The sequence below is a fragment of the Pseudoliparis swirei genome, chromosome 24 (assembly GCF_029220125.1).
Source record: "Pseudoliparis swirei isolate HS2019 ecotype Mariana Trench chromosome 24, NWPU_hadal_v1, whole genome shotgun sequence".
Lineage (NCBI taxonomy): Eukaryota > Metazoa > Chordata > Actinopteri > Perciformes > Liparidae > Pseudoliparis > Pseudoliparis swirei.
Window position 1 is genome coordinate 4203410 of NC_079411.1, and position 20724 is coordinate 4224133.

Sequence of the window (20724 nt, forward strand, 5' to 3'; positions counted from 1 at the left end):
GTTCACAGTGTCGAACTTTCTCTGTTCATGGAAATAACATATGACTAATGTGAGGGTGTTAAAGCTTCATATGATATCCTCTAATGGCTTATTACCGATTGACAGAGCGTTAATAATAGTTTTATTTACAATAGTTACATGAGCCACTGATGTATATATGGATGGATGGATAAAAAGATGAATGAACAAGACCCAGACAAGTAGAAAAATGTAACCTTTACTTATTTACAGATTGTACAGAGGTACTGAGTGACAAGGTAGTATTTACAACACAACTAGTAGCTTAGAAACCCCTGAACTTAGACACAAGTGAGATACACGGCAGGGAGACGCGGAGGACCGCGCGGCCACGCGCTCCTTCCACCCAGCGCCGCGCGGACGAGACGCGTCGGACAGAGCCGAGAAACGTTTACCGCGTGTTGCTTGGCGACGGCCGGCGTGTGCGGGAGCCGGCCTGGCGACGTCACAGGCCGGGGGTCGAACATCCGGGGCTCCAGTCGGATGCGGAGTGCGCCGGCCGTGCGTGGAGGGAGACGCCGGCGCGCGGAGCCTCGCTCGGGTCAAATCAGGGAGAACTCAGGTGTTGCAGCAAAATAGGTACCACCGGAAACACGAGCACGTCATGCAATAAAAAAATAAAAATAAATGAATTATAATCAGAATATCAAACGAAAGGTCGGTGTAAAAAATAATAATCTGTGTGATGGCGGACGCACACAACTCACTCGACACGCTCTCCTCACCAACAACAGTACAGACGCAACGTGTGTGTGTGTGTGTGTGTGTGTGTGTGTGTGTGTGTGTAGATGTATTTGTGTTGTATGAGTAAGAGCTGGGTCAAATGTTATGTGTGGGACGAACCGAAGAGAGTACAGAAAAGAATACGCACACACATGCGCACGCACACACGCGCACACACACACACACACACACACACACACACACACACACACACCACGAACAACCTCTTGTTACACACATCATTCACTGACTTATATAAATGCCTGCGCGGTGTAAAACACACACACATGCGCACACACGCACGCTCACACTCACACTCAGAGGTGAAACCGCACACAGACTCGTAGTGGAAGAGATCTATGTGGGAGGGAGGGAGGGGGGGCTCGTATTAACCACACAGGCTGGACTCATTATTCATTGAGTGTGATTCAGATGAGAGACCCAGCTACGTGCTGCTAGTTAACTGGTGAGCTGACCAGGGTGGTTAACTAGTGTGTTAACCAGGCAGTGAGGACTGTACAGTGAGGTCCCAACCAACAACACACCAGAGGGAGAGAAAAAAGAAGGAAAAAAGAGAAAATAAATCACACAATAATTCAAAAAACATGCCAGTCTTTTTGTTGTTGTTGTCCTTTTAAAGAAGCAGAATAAAAAGCCACGTCGCCATTGAAATTAATTCAACACTTAATACCATTCAAATCAAACAAATGATATCCGTTTCCTAACATTTAAAACAAAGATGTCTCTGTACAGAAATATAATATTGCAACCTGATATTGTGCATATAACTCACACACCAAACCTGGTAGGATCACCAAAAGAGGGGGCAGCGGTCACCGTAAAAAAAAAAAAAGGTGCGTTTTTTGTGTGTTCAAACTGTCTTGCATTCTTTGCAGCAAGATATATATAGAGCTGTGTGTGTGTGAGAGATAGAGAGAGAGAGAGAGGAGGAAATAGCGAATAGAAAGAGAATAGAGACAGACGCTCAGCTAATGGGATATCAAGTCTTATTTTCCATCAAAATCAATACCCTCAGTCGATTATGGATTTCTAGAACACTCATACACACATTGCCAGCTCGTCGAGTGTGTGTGTGCGTGTGTGTGTGTGTGCGTGTGTGTGTGTTATGCCTCTGTAACGAGTCACTTTGCAGTCGCCCTGCTGGAACACAGCGCAGTGAGAGCCGCTGCGACGCCCGTCCAGGAGTTTACATTTGGTGAGTAAAATCTGCAACAGTGATGCACTCAGCCTCTGAATTCACTACGGGAACATCACATCGGGCCTCGAGGCCTTTTGTTCGGCGTAAAAAAACGTGTTCGAAAAAGAGAAAAGCACTGTATCCTACGAGGGGTGGTTGAGTTGGAGGAATTCGTACGACTACTTATATAAAGTGATTTCCAACAATATGTCGAGTTTAAAATTTTAAAAAACCCACCACGACTGAGCTTTATTCTTCTGACACTCGGTCTACTCTATAATCGAAGGAAGCAGGGGGCGGAGCCAAAAGACAGAGGAGCCATTAAGAGAAGAAAACCGAAAGCCGATGAAGGAAGAAAAGAAGGCCGGGGATGAAAAGGAGGAATACAAAAGTTAAGAACATAAGAGAAAGATTAAGAGTCGTCGCTGCTGCGTATACTGTCTGATGCCCGTACCCATTATCTAACACGGTAACACCTCACGATGGGAACTCAACGGGGCCCGAAAGCCCAACGCCAAAGAGAAATAAGAGAAAAGAAAACATCTATTCCAGCGAATGGTTGAGAATATTCATATTTTTCAGTACAAAAGTGTTTTTGGTCAAACGTCTGTGTTAGGTGGCAGGGTATAAAATCTACAAAGTGCACAAAGAGAAGCTATCGCGTAGCTCCAACACACACACCCATCCTAAATCTATTAACCTAGACTACTGCGTATGTGCCCGTGTGTGTGTGTATGTGCATATCTATATATATGTGTGTGTGTGTGTGTGTGCATATATGACCCTGTATAGGAGTTTAACTGTAACACAGGGCAGTAGGAAGCATGCAGTATGACCTGAAGGCTAGCTAGGAGAGGAAGCAAGGATGCTCTTCTGTGTGTCTCTAGATCTAGAAACACTAGAACACACACTCTCGTCCTGATAGGCTTTTTTCTCTCTTGCTTTTTTTTTTTTTACTGGCGGCCACGTTTGGTCCACTTTTTGGAATGTTCAATAAACTGACATCAACGGTAAACAGTCGGTAGGTTTTTTGTACTCCCCCCCCCCCCGTAGAAACAAACACAGTGTGTGCGTGTGTGTGTTCGAGTGTTTGTACATCTTCTCAGACCAGCGGCCCGCCTCCCAGTCCGGTCTACCGCAAAGATAGTAAGTTACTCTGGTGTAGTTTTCTACTCTTTAAGCATGTCGGCAGTGCAACGTACGGGTTTGGCCGGAGAAATCATGGGGCGGGTGTGTCTAGCTGAAATGTGTGTGTGTGTGTGTGTGAGTGTGTGTGATCTCAAAAAGAAAGGGTCTTTCTGTGAGTCCCCTCCATCCCCAAGAGGCAGGTGAGAGGGCGGGACAAGTCGCACTGTCACCGTCTCCCCCCCCGGGGACACACCGACTCTCACACACACTTCTCATCTTTGCACTGTGCCTGCAGGTGGCCCCCGTGGCCCCGACCACGTCCCGTCGAGGGCGCGGTAAAGAAACGGCCGTTATCCTTCGAGTCCGGAGCAGACCGCCCCTCGCCTTTCGCCTCCGAGTGTGCGTGTCCGTGTGCTTGTGTGCGTGTGTGTCGGTGTGTCTCGGCGAGAGCCCTCAGACGTCGGACTCGATGCTCGGCATGCGGCGGTAGAGCCGGGGCCGGTTGCCGCCGGCGCTCGAGGCTCGCGGCGCTGTCACGTAGCCCATTGGCTGAGAGGCGGCGGGCGGGACCATGTAGGCCACCGCGGGGGGCTCCTGCTGGGGGTAGAACAACTGTTGGTCGGCGAGGCCGCCGTGCTGGTTGTGGTGGTGGTGGCTGCCGTGGTTACCGAGGGTAAGCGACAGCGGCATCCGCTGCTTGTAGAGCTCGTGGGCGGAGCTCCTCTGCGGGAGGCGCGCGGCAGCCTGGGGGGAGGGGTCTCGCTGCGCGGTGCCGGGAGCCGACTGGACGAACGGGTTGTGAGAAGGGCGGTCGGGGAAGAGGCTCTTAGAGCGCCGGGGGAGGGGCATGGGGGCGGCGTCCACGCTGTGGCGGTGCGAGGGAGACGGGGGGCTGCGGCTGCCGAACGGGCGGTCGGAGCGCATGGTGAGGACGTTGGCGTAGGCGCCCTCGTCCAGGGTCGGCTCCCTCTCCCGGTCCCGGTCCGGCAGGCTCAGCCCCCGCAGGTGGGCGTGCAGCTGCGACTGCCGCTCGGGAACGCCGTCCGGGAGCGCGTTCTCGTAGGAGTGCTGGCGGCTCAGCAGGAGGTGCGGGGCCGACGGGGAGCCGAGGAGCGGCGACGGCGAGGAAGGGGAGGGCTCCAAGTGGCTGACCAGCCCGTCCCCTTCGCCCACCGGGCCCAGCTCGCTCTGGGGAAGGTAGTGCGTGAACATGTCCCCGCCGGGCGGGCGCGAGTAGTGCGCGTGCAGGTGGTCCTCGCTGATGTCGTAGAGGTTCCCCAGGTGGGCGCAGGCGTCGCAGCGGGCCTGCGGCGAGCGGACGGCGTAGAGGCCGGAGTAGCCGCTCAGCTTGGTCAGGCAGGAGCGGCAGTGGCCGGGCCGGACGCTCTGCGAGCCCTGACCCGGAGCCTCGAACGACCCGCCGGCTTTGTCCTTCGCGCTGCTGGGAGAGAGAGAGAGAGGACGACACCGGTTACACAAACGAGATCATCAAAAGCATTTGGGGAAAAGACGTGTCCGCGGGCTTCGCTTCCTACCTGCTGTGTGTGTAGGTGCTGTACTTCTTGTCCTTCAGGGAGTGCAGGTCGGCCTCCGCGCTGTGGCTGTGGTGCAGCAGGCCGGCGCTCAGCTGCAGGACGGCTGCGTCCGCCTGGTGGGAGAGCGTGTGGGCGTGCGCGTACGGGTCCGGGGGGTAGCTGTGGTCGTCGCCGCCCCCCTGGCTGTCGCGCTGGTAGGGCGGAGCGGACTGGAGGCTGGCCTGGTCCGAGTCAATGGAGTAGATCTTGGATCCTCCGCCCTCCTCCTCCTCCTCCTCCTCCTCCGCCGCCGACCCCTCCCCTCTTTCTCAGCTGATTGATGGGCTTGAATCCGCCCCTCGCCGCCGCGATGGAATCCGAATCTTTGTGCGACGGCGGCCGGCTGGAGCACTCCGAGATGTTCGAATGCGGCGGCTCCTCGGGAAGGTAGCGCTGGCTCTTCATGGTTGCCGGTCCGGATCCGGGGCCAGATGACGGGGCGGGGCTCGGGCCTCCCGCGATGACGCTGGGCTGAGTCTTCAGCGTCTCCACGCTCTTCTTCCACAGGGCCCGGGGCTTTGAGCCCTGCGGCCCGGCGGTGAGGGCGGAGCCGGCGAGGCGGGTCTTGCCGTTGCCGTTGGTGATTGACAGCTGGGGCTTGTTGGGGCTGGTCTGAAGGGGGGGGGCTTTCTGTTGAACCGGGAACGGCGCCGCATTGTTAAGGAGGTTTTTGTGTCGCCCGGACAATGACAAGAAACTGTGCGGACCAGCAGCGTTGCTATAGAGACCAGGACCCTTCGAGGGCAGACTATGGAGTGAGTTACCTAGGAGACAAGGAGAGATGCACCTCAGATACAACAGAAGGATGCTCGGCTAGATGCTCAGCCTGATCCATTAGCTACTGCCCTGACCATCTAGCGCACACAGGTGCCAAACACAAGGCCCGCGGGCCGAATCTGGCCCGGGCCCTTGACGCCTTGAAAAGACACATGATCACTTTTTATTCAAGAAATTTAAGAAAAATATCCTGTGCTTTTATTTTGAAGGTTTAAAATTAAACTGACTTTTGAAAAATAATATTAGAGAAATGTTCTTGCGTCCAATAATTTCTACACTCGAATCAACAATAATCAAATGCAAAGCGAGTTATTTCACAATATGTTTCGGGATTAGCTCATACAGTTTCAGGTACACTGGCCCTTTAAGAGGCAGCCGTGACGCTGACGTGGCCCACGGGGAACATGAGTTTGACACCCCTGATCTCAGGTGTTTCTAATCACGAGGCGGGCTTATACACGACAGTCCATCTGCTTCCAGGTAAGAGGGAAGAGGAGGCACCTTTACATGTGCATACGTAGACTGCATAGGAAGGTCAGGAGGTCGGATACACAAACATACTCTGCCAGGTGTACCGCGTGCGAGGGATAGTACCTTTCCCCGACATCATGTCGAGGATGTTGGGCTGCAGGAGGACGGTGTTGCGTTTGGGGGAAGACAGCGCCATGGACTTGGCAGACTTGAGCAGATGCAGCATGTTGGCTTGAGGACTGAAGTCCAGCTCCGGGTTCTTTTTCTTCATGTCGATGTGAACGCCGTGGATACAGCTCCAGATGCCCTGAGAGGCAGAGGGGACGACAGGAGAGTTACTTCCCAACCCAAGGAGTTCAAACGTGCACAAGACTCGGTTCCCACGCGCAGTAAATTAAGGGAGACCTCCGTGTCCTTTCCTCGGATGCGATTACGGCAAACCGTGACCTCTCTTTGTTACCTTCGCATTGAAAATGCGGAAGGTTATGTTTTGATCGCCGTGTATTTATTTATATATTTATTTATTTGTATGCGTGTTATTCGCATAACAAAAAAAGTTTAAACCGAATCGCATGAAATTTGGTGGGATGATTGGTTATTATCCGGGGACCATTTGATTAGATTTTGTGATCGATCGGGTCAAAGGTCAAGGTCATGAAAAGGTCAAAATCCTATTTTTACCATAGTGCGGTCAATTTTTATCCAATTGGCATGCAACTAATGCCAAAATGTTCATAATTCAATGCCCAATCTTGTGATATGCGAAGGTATGCGCTCTACCGAGTGCCCGTTCTAGTTTTAGAATGTGGCGAGCTGAGATAATCGCCACTTTTTTTTATCCCTTCTTCAATGAGCCGCTTCCAGAGGCGCCTGGAACATTTCATTTAGGTGATGATGTCACCGGAGGGGGGCCTTTGAGTGCAAGGAGATGTTCTCCCTGAAGCCACTTAACCTCCCGCATCGCCGCTCCAAAAGGCGTGCGCACACCGAGAGAGAGACACACACACACACACACACACACACACTCACACGTCGCACTCTTTTTGTAAAACATTTAATGTGTGAAATGCTGCTCGTCTGGAATAAAAGCCCCGCCGCCGCACACAGAGACATGACATATGAATAATGAAAAGAATGGTCCGTCTGGATGCGGCCATTTCCTGTTTTGTGTGTGTGTGTGTGTGTGTGAGAGTGTGCGTCCGTCTATCTGTCTGCCCATGTGGTCAAGTCCACCCATATCCATCGCTCCTCCTGTATATGCGTTAGCATTTTTAACTTTGTTAGAGCAGACTTGTGTGTGTGTGTGTGTGTGAGAGAGAGATAGGCCAGAGCTTTGTGTAAGTGTGTGTCTCTACGAGTGTGTCTCTACGAGTGTGTCTTAGCGGTTTGATTCCTCTATCCTGCCCAGCAGCCAGTTCATCCCCACCTCAGCGGGGCTTTATAATAACACTGTCCTCCTCGTTCCTCTCTTATCACACACACACACACACACACACACACACACACACACACACAGACTCCTTCTATACGCACACAGTAACTATTGTGTGTGTGCCAGACTTGATGATTGTCTACAGATGTCATTTTTTTAACTGAAACAATCATGTTTCAGGCCACCAGTCCTTTCTGTGTCTTCCCGTTTGCATCCGAAGAACCGTGAAGATTAGCCAAATTACATTTCTTTGTCTGATGTGCAACAGACAAACAGAAAAATCATTTTTCTGGTGTGTAATTTACTGTGTGAAGTCTGTCGTTAAACACGGCAAAGGCTCGACGGCTGGCTTCAAAGTCGCAATAACATGCCGCCTTTCTTTCCTCTTGTTATTTTCTCTGCTTCAGAGTGAAACCGCGTGAAGAAGATTTGCAAATACGGCTCAGCTCATTTTTTTATTCGCTGTGTCTCTGTGTGTACGTGCCGCGCTCTCGGTATTTCATACTCTATAAAAGTCGCCATCGCCGTTTAAAACGTCAATAATATTACAATAAATTCCCATCCCGAGTCCTCATATTGACTTTGCGATAAGTGCTTTGTACTCGCAGTCCCAATCAATGCCGAACACCAGTCGTTAAATACAACCGCGGAATCGGCGGCAGCGGACACTGTGCCGGAAAAGATCCACTTCCTCATCCTCACCCTGCTGATGGCGAAGAGCAGCCCGGGCGTCCCCGTGCAGACGCCGGTGAAGCAGTATCTCAGCCTCCAGTAGAAGAGGTGTTCAGAAATGAAGGTGAGGATGGAGAGGCCCATGGCCGTGGCCAGCATGTAGAAGACGCCCGCCATGTTGTCCACGTCCAGCTGGCTGGACATCACCTCATTCTTCTCGCTGTGGCAGATCCCCAACAGCCACTGCGCCTCCAGCTCCTCCATCTCGCCTGAAACAAATGTCAAAGTTCAGACTTTTATTTGTCGCCGTTTTTTTTTTTTGCAGCAGCAAAATCAACACACAAGAGAAAAAAACACACAAACACATTATAATAAACCTAGAAATACGGCAGTAAACAGATGAACATGTGAGGAACCAAGTTATGAGGGATAAGTACAGGAATGGCTGGAGGTGATACCGCCTGCACAACAGAGGGAATGAAAGATCATTTATATCTTAAACTGAGAGTCCGATGTTTGGCTTCTTCCTCCTGTGACGGACGTTTGTTGTGCAGGTCAAATGGACATTTCTGCTCAGTGCCAATGAACCTCCATCAGCTTTGTTAATGAGTTGTTCCGGTTGAGGGATGCGTTCCAGCTGAAGGCAAACTGTAAAATATTTACAAATCAGCGTCATCCGGGAGCTTCCTCAGGCGACCCGCGACGCTGCTGCTTTTTCTTACATTACGTATTTATTGCTCATGTTGCATTTTTTTTTTAAACATACATACCTGACATTTGGTTTCGGCCTTTAAGTCGCCCTGAGGAGCAGTGGGCTGCTGTGAAGCGCCCGGGGGGCTTCAGTGGGGGTTCAGCGTCTTGCTCAAGGACACGTCGACATGTCACTACGGGGAGAACCTTGTGGCTGCGGGACGACCGCTCTCGTGAGCTACGGCCGCCCTAACTCTAAACCTGTGGTCAAATTATTGTCAATTATGATCATAGCAAGTACGTGTCCATTAATCAAAGTGTTAATTGAATTTTTGGAATCAATGCAGATGTCGTTGGCGTAAATGATTTAGAGTAGGACTCCGCCTTTGGGGGGGGGGGGGGGGAAGCCGGTTGATGTTATAGACACACCCGATAGAGGTTCATTTACTCTCACTCTCTGGGTCCGGTGAGTGAGGAAGTCCACAGTGTAAAGTGTTGAAGGCAAACAACCATCTAGCATGGTTTTACTAAGTTATAACCTCCCCCCCCCCCCCCGTGTTGTCTGATATGCAAACTGTAAGGCATGACGGGATGTTCAGTCCTGCCCAAGAGCTCTGTGTGTAAATGTGGGTGAAGCGAAAGTTTAGGGGGTGGGGAATGAAGGAGAAGGAATAAAGCGAGGTCGAGAGCGAGGGGATGAGAGAGGTGTGGCGGGAAGAAAAAGGCCGTATCATGACGAGGAAAGATGGAGGGGGCGAGAAGTGAAGTGGTAAATAGAAGGTAATGGGAGAGAGACGAGAGGTGGAGTGAGAAAAAACAGGGTTGCAGGAGGAGGGAGAAGAACTGATAGTGATGGAGTGATCAGAAAAGATGGGAGGAATTATTATCGGGCCGAGTGTGTTTGTGTGTTGCGTGCGCACACGGGTGTCTTCCCCCGAATGAAAGAAAAAAAAAGGGCCGGGTGCGGAGAGAAGTGCTTTAGTGGTTTCAGCCGTTTGATTTGGGCCTGGCTCATTCTCTGTCCTCCATCCGCACCATCCCACAGCTTATTATACAGAACAATACGGAGGAGTAAACATAACAGGACATGGTGGACACACACACACACACACACAGCGTAATGATGATGAAATGGTGTGTTAAGACTCGCCCCTGATAGCTTTCCGACAGAGGGATGGAGGCGAGAGGGAGAGGGGTGGGGGGGGAGCTGGGTAATGGCCCCCCCGACTGTAATAGAAAATAAAAGCCTCGATCATCTGAGGAACTTAAACTTAAATGGCGTGCAACGGAGACGACGCCTGCGCCCCACCGTCTCCGATGATGCCCAGGATGGCCAGGTCCACCAGGCGCTTCCAGTAGGACCCCTTCTGCAGGGCGATGCCGTAGCCCGTGGTGGCAAAGATGTAGCCGCTGCCGATGGTGACCAGCTTGCAGCCGTCGTCTCGGCCCGCCATGTAGTTCAGCACCGCCGCGTCGTAGATGAACGCGTCCAGCTTCCTGCGAGAGGAGCACACGTTCTGGATTCACAGGCTGGAACAGGTTTCCAGCCCGCGCGTGATGAATCTGAAGGGTTATCACGTCGTTAGCTTTAGACTGGCGAACATTAAAATAACATATTTCTGCAACACAGATTTAGTTTTTTCCCACTTTTTCTTTGCTGAAGTACTGAGTATTTTGCCTCCAGTATTCAGGCCTCTGAAAACGGTTCCGTTAAAGCAAACTGGTCCCGAGTTGACGTCGGTTTGCTTTTAAGAAATAATTGGGGGATAATAATGGGATGTCACTTTCTTCCCGAGAGATATTTATACTCGTACAAATATGAAGCAAAGAAATAGCCCTGCACAAGGACTGTCTCACCTAAAGAAATAGTTCTGGGGAAATATGCTTATTTGCATTCCTGTTAGATGTCAAACTAAAGCCAGGAGATCATTAGCTTAGCATTAAGTCACTTTTACACGATTAAACCCCCCCCCCCCCACAGAACGACATTTTCGGATATCAGTCAGTCGCGCGCAATTCCAGGATGCTTTATTTTCATTGGTTGGCTGGAAACCAGATACAGACAACAGATACAGTTTTTTTTCTGATTGGCTATTGTGTAGCCCATTTTTTGTTTTTGATTGGCTGATAAGTGGCACCTCACAGCAGAACTCCAGGGGAGCGCTTGATTTCTCCATGGTTAGGGCAGCGCGGCCAGCTCATGTTTGCGCGTTGCGGCACATTAAAACATTAGATAGCCGAGAATTTTTTTCAGCGTGAGAAATACGATGTGTGGCGGGAGTGAGTGACTTAAGACCGAAATGCGTGAGTCTCACGCTCAATGCGTGACACTTGAGAGCCCTGACAATGTGTTAAGGGTGGGTCTTCATGGTAAAAGAAGATGATGGGAGATTTGATCCACCAGGCCTCAATCTGAAAGACCACAACACAGTTTAGTCCACTGAGCCGAGTGGACATTGTGTGTTGTGTCAGTAACAATTTTACTCAGATCCATAAACAAACCGGCGGGGGAATTCTCCCGCTGACCAGATTTTGCCGATGACTGAGGATCCCGTCCGGCGTGAATACTCCCGCACACGAGGATGTCTTAGCATAGCGATACTCTTTTATTCACAGGTTTCTGCTATGATTATTATAACATGACGAGCTGAATTCAAACTCAGGGGCCACGACGTGACTCAACGTTTCCCCGATGTGGACTCGATACAGCTGAGCTCAGCAGAAACCGAAGCGGGATGTTTTATAACCAAACACAATGCACCATCACCGTCCTATATATAGCAGCAGAACGCTTTTTATAACGTCTTTATCAGCAAAAATAAAGTTTTATATATAACTCTGAGCAGCCAGACCCATGTCTCTCTATGTTAGAGATGCATTAATAATAAACACGTCGAATTAAACGCAATCTTTGAGTATCTATAGTAAATTGCAAAACCGTGCAGAATTAAATTCATCTGAATCCATACTGCATTTTAGAAACAATACACTTTAGATCACAGGTGTCAAAAACGAGGCCGGCGGGCCGAATCCGGCCCATCACGCCATTTTACGTGGCCCCTGACGGCTTTAAAGACATATGATCACCTTTTCTTTAAGAAATGTAAGAAAAATATCCTGTGCTTTTATTTTGAAGGTTTCATATTAAATGGATTTATGTTATAATATTAGAGAAATGTTCTTATGTACAATATTTCTACACTCAAATAAACAATCAAAAGCAAAGAGTTATTTAACAATATGTTCGCGAGTAATTTACAGTGTTTCACTTACACCGGCCCTTTAAGAGGCGGCCATGATGCTGAAAATGAGTTTGACACCTCTGCTTTGATTCATTAAAGACTAGAATATTTTAAACGTGGCTCAGCTTATTGTATGCCTTTGACAAGAACATCAAAGAGTTTATATCTATTTGGTTTTTAACCACCAATTGTAATGACACATTTAATTTAGGATTCTGCAAAACGCATTAATTATACAGTTGGGAAGACTAATATATGGAGTATGAAAAACAAAGCACCTGTATTTGATATTCAGTATCAATGAAGCGTTTGCAGAGAGGCTACGGGGGAAAAACATATCTGGAGAAAATAGCCCAAAGAGATCAAAGCGCGGAAAGACTAATGAAGGAATAAAAGCACCGCAGCCATCCTTCCATTAGTGTTTAGGAGGGAGAATAAAGGCGGCAAACTACAGAACAATTTACACTCTCACAGTTTTTTGGCAGCTCCATCTTCCCAGCAGCAGCAAGACTCCATAATGAGCACTCGCAGGCAGTGTCTGCTTTTCTTTTTTTTGTTACCGCCAGTGACATAAACGGCGAGCGCACATTCTGCAGCCTTTTAGCATGAGCTGGTGCCGAGGCCCCCGGGGGCCCGGCTTTTTCCCCCGATGTGATGCAATGTCACATGCTCTTATTCATATGAGCCGTCAGCCTCCCAGGTGTCACACATCTCAGCTCGACGCGTTTACAGTACCCGGTCTTGAGGGTGACCAGCGCGTCCACGACGCCGGTCTGATGGTATTTGGTCATGTACTGATGCATGTCCGGGTAGTTCTTCTTGATGTTGCGCTCGGTGCTGCCGTTGGGGACCGTCCCGAAGCGAAATGGCGGCGAATAGGAGTACGGACTCTGGAACTGCAGTGGGAGAAATACGGGCGACGCGTTGTTAACGAGAGAATTGACGGGAGCACAAAAGGAGAGGGACAACAAAGACGCCAGGAGACAAAGAGCACCGGGGAGACTGTGAGAAGTTTGGGGGGAAAAGAGGACGGCGAGAAAAGGGAGAGACATCGTGAAAGTCAGAGTCAAGACGGGAGGGAAGGAGAGTGACAAGGAGAGACAGAGGAGAGAAGGAGGGACAGCGGAGTGGACTCATCAGTCATCATCGTTGCGTGTCCAGTGGAGCGTGAGCCTGGCCGAGGTTCTGCTGACACTGCCAGCCTCTGCAAACGACACACACATCTAAACACACACACATCTTTGATCTATACAGTGTGTGTGTGTGTGTGCGTCCCTGGGTCTGCGGCGCTGGCAGTGTTAGCGTGGTGACAGCTCCGGCCAGAGGGTTGGGGATGTTGAAGCCTGAGGGCGCTCCCCGGAGAGCCCTGTCTGGCCGCAGGGCAGCATCCATTCCAAGAGCAGCCCTCGCTGTGTGAATGTCTTTAGTTTCCTCTGTGTGTGTGTGTGTGTGTGTGTGTGTGTTCCCACACCTTCTTGTCAGACAGTCCGGTGACTTGGTCCACGAACTCTTCCTGGATCATGAAGGCGGCCAGGTTGGCGGTGTAGGAGGCGAGGAAGATGACGGCGAAGAAGGCCCAGACCGACACGATGACCTTACTGGTGGTGCCCTTCGGGTTCTGCACCGGCACCGAGTTGTTGAACACCAGACCCCACAGCAGCCAGATGGCCTTACTGATGGTGAAGGAGGGGCCGTGGGGGTCTGAGGGGAGAGAGGAAGACATGTTGTCCCATTAAAAAAATGCCTGCCGTACGGTTGCCTCACGGCAGGGGGGGGAATCACTCCGGAGGTTTTCTAAATCTTCGCATAAATGCCACCATCTTTTTAACATCAAAAGACCTTCTGAAAGGAGTTTTATGATTTCGTTTTGAGGGCATCATGATTTTAGGGCTGACGTAAATATAAAATAAAAGGCGACGGTGTTATTGCCTTCTATTGCCTTCAAAATGTGCCGCAGTAATTGTGGGACGACGGGCATCTTGTTGGGTTCGCCAGCGTGATGAAGGGAGACGGATCTAAAATGATAGATTTACCTTCAGTCAGAGCTACGAAACACTGATGTAGTGAGTACAGCACTGCACAGGTGAATCTAAAAGGATGTTAACGACGAAGGAAAGAAAATACTCGTGAGATTTAGACCTGCTGCTGTGATGATGCGCGCCGTAATTCAGACCTGAAACTGATATAAAACTCGATATAATTAGATTATTTTTCTTTCATTTTGTTGTTGTTGTTGTCTATCTTATGCATTTTTCATTTTATCTTTGTAATTTTGTAAAATGTAAAATAGGTTCAAATAGTCAGAGTTGTCTTTTTGTCTGAGATGATTATTTATCTCTGTTGTGATTTTTATTTTTGTTTTATTGTTTGAATTGTGCAAAAATAAACAAATAAATAATAAATAAACCACCACAAACCGGGCTCGAGACATCACACGTCCTTATTATTGACTCGAACTTAAAACTCAGCGTGGCAATTTATTTCAAAAGCGGGGCCTGGTGGATGATTTGCACCCCTGCGACACAGCAAAGAGATTTAAAAGAAGGAATAATAAAAAAATAAAAACACGCTATTTGATCTCACGCCACTCGCTCAATATTGAGCGAAAGCCAGAGCAGACGGCGGGCTTTAGTTCAGCAGGTTGGCAAACTCACCTCCAGGATAAAGTCTGACACATTCCCCACATGTTTTTTCTTCTTCTTACTCTTCAGCTTTTGTACAGATTAAACAAATCAGATACAACGTGTTAATTAGTGAGCTTTAAAGATGCCGGAAGATGGATTTTGTTATCTTTGGACGGAGCCACGCGAGCGCGCTCCACCTGTTTCCTGTCTTTGTCTTTACGCATATTTTATTACGCCCGAGGAGAATCTTCTCATCTATCTCCCATCAGAATGAGCCAGGAAATGTATTTCAACAATGTTCAACCTTTTCTTTGAAAGATAACATGTTCTCCCGAAAGAGGAAACTCATCATTTGTATAAAGATGAAGTTTTAAAACAGTTTTTCACTTGTTGGCATTCGTAGTTCAATCAGTGCGTGAGGTGAAAAACATAATGTACTTAAAACACCTGCATTGCCCTCTAGATATAGAAAACTAATCTGAAATCAATTTTCTTCTGGATCCTAACATTAATCTTCCCAGCCAGCCAGCAGGGCCGCTCCAGGTGCTGCTCTCCTCTGACTTGTTAACGCTCTGTTACATTAAGTGAACTGTCTGGTCTCCTTGCTCCGGGGGGGGCGAGCGATATCCCCGATTGTGTACGCGTAACTCTACCTTTGCCTTGGGCCAGGTTGCGGTTGAAGCCCAGCGGACTGACAAACTCGAAGAGGAAGACGGCGATGGCCGTGACAAGGAGCAGCATCACGAACATCATCACCCAAACCGATGCACTGAAGGGCTCTGAGAGGGTGGGAGAGAGAGAGAGAGAGAGAGAGAGAGAAATGGAGAGTTCATTAGAGAGGCGGAGCAGGAGATACATAAAAAGTGAGGGACGGAGAGAAAGGGGAGACAGACACAAAGAAATAAGAGGAGGAGACGGCAATAATAATAAAAAAGAGCACAGGAAGGATGGGGGCAGACAAAGCAAGAGGAAGAGATGATAGAGAAGACACAGAGAGGGGAGAGAGGGAGGCAGACGGAGAGAGATGGGGCGGGAGGAGGAGAGGGAGAGTTAGTCACAGAGAGTTTGACGGAGCACATTTCCATATTTCTCATTATTCCCTTGGAATGGGAGCTGAGAGAGGGAGAGGCCTGAGGCGGGGGGAGAGAGATGGTGGAGGAAAAGGGGGAGAGAGAGAGAGAAGAAGGGAGAGAGAAGAATGAAACTATGAGTGATCTGATGTGCCCCGCGGTGGGCAAGTGTATGTGATCTATTCGTATGTGAGAGGCGAGTGTGAGTCTGCATGTGTTTGGTGTGTAGCAGGCCAGGAGTTCAGAGGGCCAGAAACGCTGAACCCAGACAAATGGTATGTATGTGTGTGTGTGTGTGTGTGTGTGTGTGAGACTGTATGTCTAAGTATGTGACTGCCAGGGTCAGCCAGCCCTGAGAGATTGTGCGCTGAGGTGCCTCTAATATGAGTGCAAGGGATACTGAATTGTCACCGATACCCTGGCCCAGGCTCAACACACACACACACACACACACACGCACACACACGTGTGCTTTCATGTAAATACACACACAAAGCATTCACCCCTTAACAAACACACATACGGCTGAAGCGCATTCATTCTCCACACACCCTTGATTCAATACGCAAACATCCTAATATATTCGTGCAGTATCCCACACACTCCCCCCCCCCCACACACACACACACATACTGACACATGGCTTGATACACAGGGACCAACACGCATGGCCCAATAGATCCCCTCGCTCCTCGTCTCGCTCCAATGACGACACAAGACATTAGGCGAGCGCAGAGGAGCGCTTCAGTCTCTAGTCATCTGAACCACTGGATGAAGAGGCGGAGGAGGAAGAGGAGAGAAGACAAGAGAGGAGGAGGAGAGGATAGCGTCAAGAAAAGCTTTGTGCGAGCCGACTTTTTCGGGGTAAAAAAACCCAGCTGGCACACTTCGCTTCCTCCGCTGCGCTCGAAGTATTCATGTGTCGAGGCCTCGATGGAGTCAGAGGACACGTGGAACGTGTCCAGCATGTACCGTCTGATTAAAATATTCCATTTCATGGACAGGATTATCTCCACCGTGTGAACGTCTCCCTTTGTTTTTCCGCACGGCTTCACCGCGGGAGAGTCGGACGACAAGGGCAAAAGAAAGAAAGAAGAAAAAACGTACGGTTCAGTACGACTAAAAGAAGAAAAAAAGACGGATTTACCGAGGAAGGCCGACGGCGAGACGGTCCCGTTGCTACGCGACACCATGACGCTGATGCCCGTCTCCACGAAGGGCACGGAGAAGTCGATGGCCACTGACCTCTCCTCGTTGATCGTCAACGAACCGATTGCCATCACCGCCTTCTTATACACCACCTGGTGGACAGAGAGCGGCACGGTTACAGCGAGTGACTCACCAACCGACACCCAGGTGTAAATATAGCCGGAGCTCTGCGACAATTTTGGACGACGTCAACCAATTTGTCTTTTGATGCATTCCCCCTTTTTGTATTTTGGATGTGAAATATCGCAGCGACTGAGGGTCTGAGCTCAGAATGTCAGATATAGTTGGAGGGCATGTTCAGCCACATCCGATGGAAAGTAGAAACACAAGCTGTCTTCTTCATTGTTTCGCAATTTCTGGATGAGTTCTGACAGACGGCGACTCTGCACATAAATATGTTGCTTTTAGTACGCAGTGAGAGGTTTTGTTTGGTTTCTTTTCAAATGTGATTGTCTAAAGGCTCCCATAAACATTACCACAACCTATGGATCATATTGTCAGCTTCCATCGTACGTTTTATGTTTCCCATTCAACCCGTGACGGCACTTCGCTTTCATTTCAAAGAGGTTACGTTTTGGGTTTGTTTGTCTGTTTGTCAGCAGAACAATGGAGAAACTACTGGCTCGATCTTTTATGGAATTTGTTGGAAGAGTGAAGCCAAGGCCGAGGAAGAAGAGCCCATTACATGTCGGCCTTGGCCGAGGTCTGCGCTAGGAGGGCCGTCCTAGTTTAGTCCGAGGTTGAGAAAATAATTTCCAGAAAAGATGAACGATCGCGTGTAATGAGTTCTCTTACGTAGTTTTATGGAATTTAAAGCCCAAATGATGAATATTATTACAGGTAAGAGTGTAATGAGGAATGAGTTTATATACTATGTTTGTCTCATGTCACAATGTATATTAAAAGATCCGTGAGTCAATTCAAGAGCGATAGCAGCTTCCAGTCCTGCGTGTTGGGTGGTGATTTGACAGATTGTATCACAGATTGTATTTTGTCTGGAGCTATTGCACATTTTTTCCTTAAAAGTAAAAATTTCGATAAAATGACCAAAACCAACTAAAACTAGTTTTGTCTCTGTATCTCTATTAGTAATCCTCGACAAAAATGTAAACATATATTATCCTTCAATTGTTACATTTAATAATAACTCCATGTATTCAGTCAATATAAACGGTCGTGAATGATTTATCTCATGCTTCATTTAAAAAGGTGCACATGTCTCCCTGTTGAGCCCCATTGGTTTGATCATCGCTGCCTCTGTACAGCACTCGTACGTCACGGTGCCATCGACCCTACGGTTCCCCGCCGGCACTGTAGCTATAGCTTGAAGGGATAACATGCGGTCAGTGAGGTGGAGCAGAGCTGGTGGGTGCATGTACGTACGATAGGACAGAGCCAGGCGAGCTGGTTCCCCGTGTTTCCAGTCAATGCAAAATGCTAAGCTAATATTGACCACACATGAGTGGTATCAAAGCATTTTGACATTTCCCGATCGCGGCGTGGAGTCAGGCCGACGTGGCAGTGTGGCAGAACCACGTGGGCCGTACCTCTCCGATCATGCCGTTCCACCTGTTGTTGATCTTCTTGCCGTGTTTCCCATTCGACACCAAGTACAGGTCGTAGGTGAACTTGACGTTCCTGGCGATCTTCTTCAGAATGTCAATGCAGAAACCTTTGCAGCACTGCTTAATGTAGGAGCCTCCTGATGATGTGATGTTACTGCAACACACACACACACACACAATTAAACAATTAGGTCATGTTATTGACATTAGACAACATGTTAGAGTTGTTCAGGCGGTAGTGTGGAGTGTAACTGTACTCATGCCGTCTGCTCGCTCCACATCTGGTGCTTCCATCAAACTGTAAAACTATAATTATGACAGTGCAGAGTAACTATGAATACTGCTGAAGGGCATAGCCTCCAGAGCTTATATGGAATTTGTGAGTGTGTGTGTGTGTGTTTTCCTCACTGCTTGAAAACACAGGGGTACTGAGCAGATGCTGCCGGGCTTTAAATAGAGCCGGGCTTCTGCAGAACAACCACCCTACATGATTAAAATATCAGATGTCCTTCCCCTCGTCTCTCTCCCTGCGCTCCTTCGCCACGCCGTCCTCTTTTCTCCTGTCCTCTGAAGTGATTCACTGATCCCGTCCGTAAGGGGGTCCTGCTCTGAAACCCACAGCCTACCTACTGTACGTACCCAAACCGACAGGACGCAGACACAAGAAACTGATGTTCTAGCCAACTTTCCTGACAGCCCCTCCCCGGGGACCTCCTAGGCCGTGAACTGAACTAAATTGTTGGATCAAATGATCCTCATAACCTATTAACCTCCACCCGCGCGTTTTCCCATGGAAACTTTATCCCGCTCCAATGTCAACCATCTCCGTCGTACGGACCGGGAGCGTAACTCGGTGACCTTTTCACTCGCCATTTTCGCTGATTCGAGAGAAAGTTGGGGAAAGAACTGAGGAGGTCACACACACACCGAGAGCACACAGAGAGCCAAAGAACTGAATAATCTAACGGATTAAGATGTCTTCCAGCAGCGGTCGACTATATCTGCGGCGCAGCATAATGTGCATCGTGTGCGAATGTGTGTTTAGTTTAGTTTATTAAGGATCCCCATTAGTCGACACCGTAGTAGAGACTATTCTTCCTGGGGTCCAGGCAAAAAAACATTACAATACAATAAAAAATACATAAAATGCAGTACAGCATGATCAATTATCACAAAAACACTTTGTCTAAGAAAACAACATTTACATTAAAAGTAAAATAATAATACCTAAATATCTAAAATAATAACCTAATCTACTATAATTTCCTTTCTGATTATTGCTGCCTTAAGTTTCCTTTTGAAATCACATTTATTTCTTGTTAGAGTCACATATGAGGGGCGCACATTCCAGCATGCAATGGCTCTGTACATTACTGATTTCTTAAGTGCATTGGTTCTGGGTAGAGGAAAAGTAAAGTAAAGGTAAAGTGTGTGTGAGAGAGAGAGAGAGAGAGAGAGAGCATATAGTATTCAACTATTCATGCAAACACACATGTGTGTGAGCCCTTCTATGTGCAGTGTGTGCCGCAGGTGCTCTAATGTACACATAATGTGTACATTAGCTCTCCCAGCTGAGCCCTCTCTGTGTCCTTATGTCACTGTGCACACAGACTCCCCGAGATACCCACACAGTACATCTGTTGGATTCATGGCATACTTTTATAATAACAAACGCACAAATAGAATGGAAGTAGTGGCTGAGTAAATATGGCACTTATGGATGGTTGGATGTGCGCACGCATGGATGGACACGCGGAAAAACCAGCGGCGGGGCCGTAAAGCGAAAGGACCCAGAAGAGGCGAGTCATCTCGGCCCTCTCCGGATTGAGAGCTCGAGGGAACCGGGGTCGCAAAGTTAAACTCTCCGGTGATTCAGTCGTCTAATTGTCCTGCGCCGGCGGGGTCGTGACTCCGCGCGGCGCCTCCTGTCTGTCGTCCGGGGGCTCTCCGTCTGACACCAAAGATTTAATATGGCGGAGTCTGTTTATTAAAAAGAAAAGTCTCACACGTGAATAAATCTGTCCAGAGAGGAATTATAATTGAGTTTTTTTTTTTTCCACTGTCCCTGTGGCCGGCTCTCCTGTTTTATCCCATCTTAATTGCTATCCTAAACATTTTGTCCTCTTCTTTTATTGTGTGGTAGACATGTGAACATTCATAGAAGTCATGACGATAACTGCTGCTGGACATGATTAGAATACTGGAGAACAGATTGTGTTCAACCAGGAGCACACTGGAGATGCAGATACTAAGCAAGTGGTAAATAAACCAATTATGAATGATGCTTATGTTTTCTGAACTGGCGGTACACAGATAAACTCAGATGGGGAG

The 20724-nt window shown here is 48.7% G+C and overlaps 1 protein-coding gene across 1 annotated transcript in view; it reads right to left on the bottom strand.

Moving 5' to 3' along the window:
* Window positions 1-204: 204 nt before the first annotated feature.
* grin2ab (glutamate receptor, ionotropic, N-methyl D-aspartate 2A, b) overlaps window positions 205-20724 on the bottom strand; it is a 95330-nt gene continuing 74810 nt past the window's right edge. The window contains 11 exon segments of the mRNA XM_056410005.1: window positions 205-4508; window positions 4603-4862; window positions 4864-5405; window positions 6013-6196; window positions 8024-8262; window positions 9993-10180; window positions 12661-12821; window positions 13397-13626; window positions 15203-15328; window positions 16767-16920; window positions 18376-18547. Coding sequence (XP_056265980.1) covers window positions 3521-4508; window positions 4603-4862; window positions 4864-5405; window positions 6013-6196; window positions 8024-8262; window positions 9993-10180; window positions 12661-12821; window positions 13397-13626; window positions 15203-15328; window positions 16767-16920; window positions 18376-18547 — 3244 coding nt within the window. The 3' untranslated portion in view covers window positions 205-3520.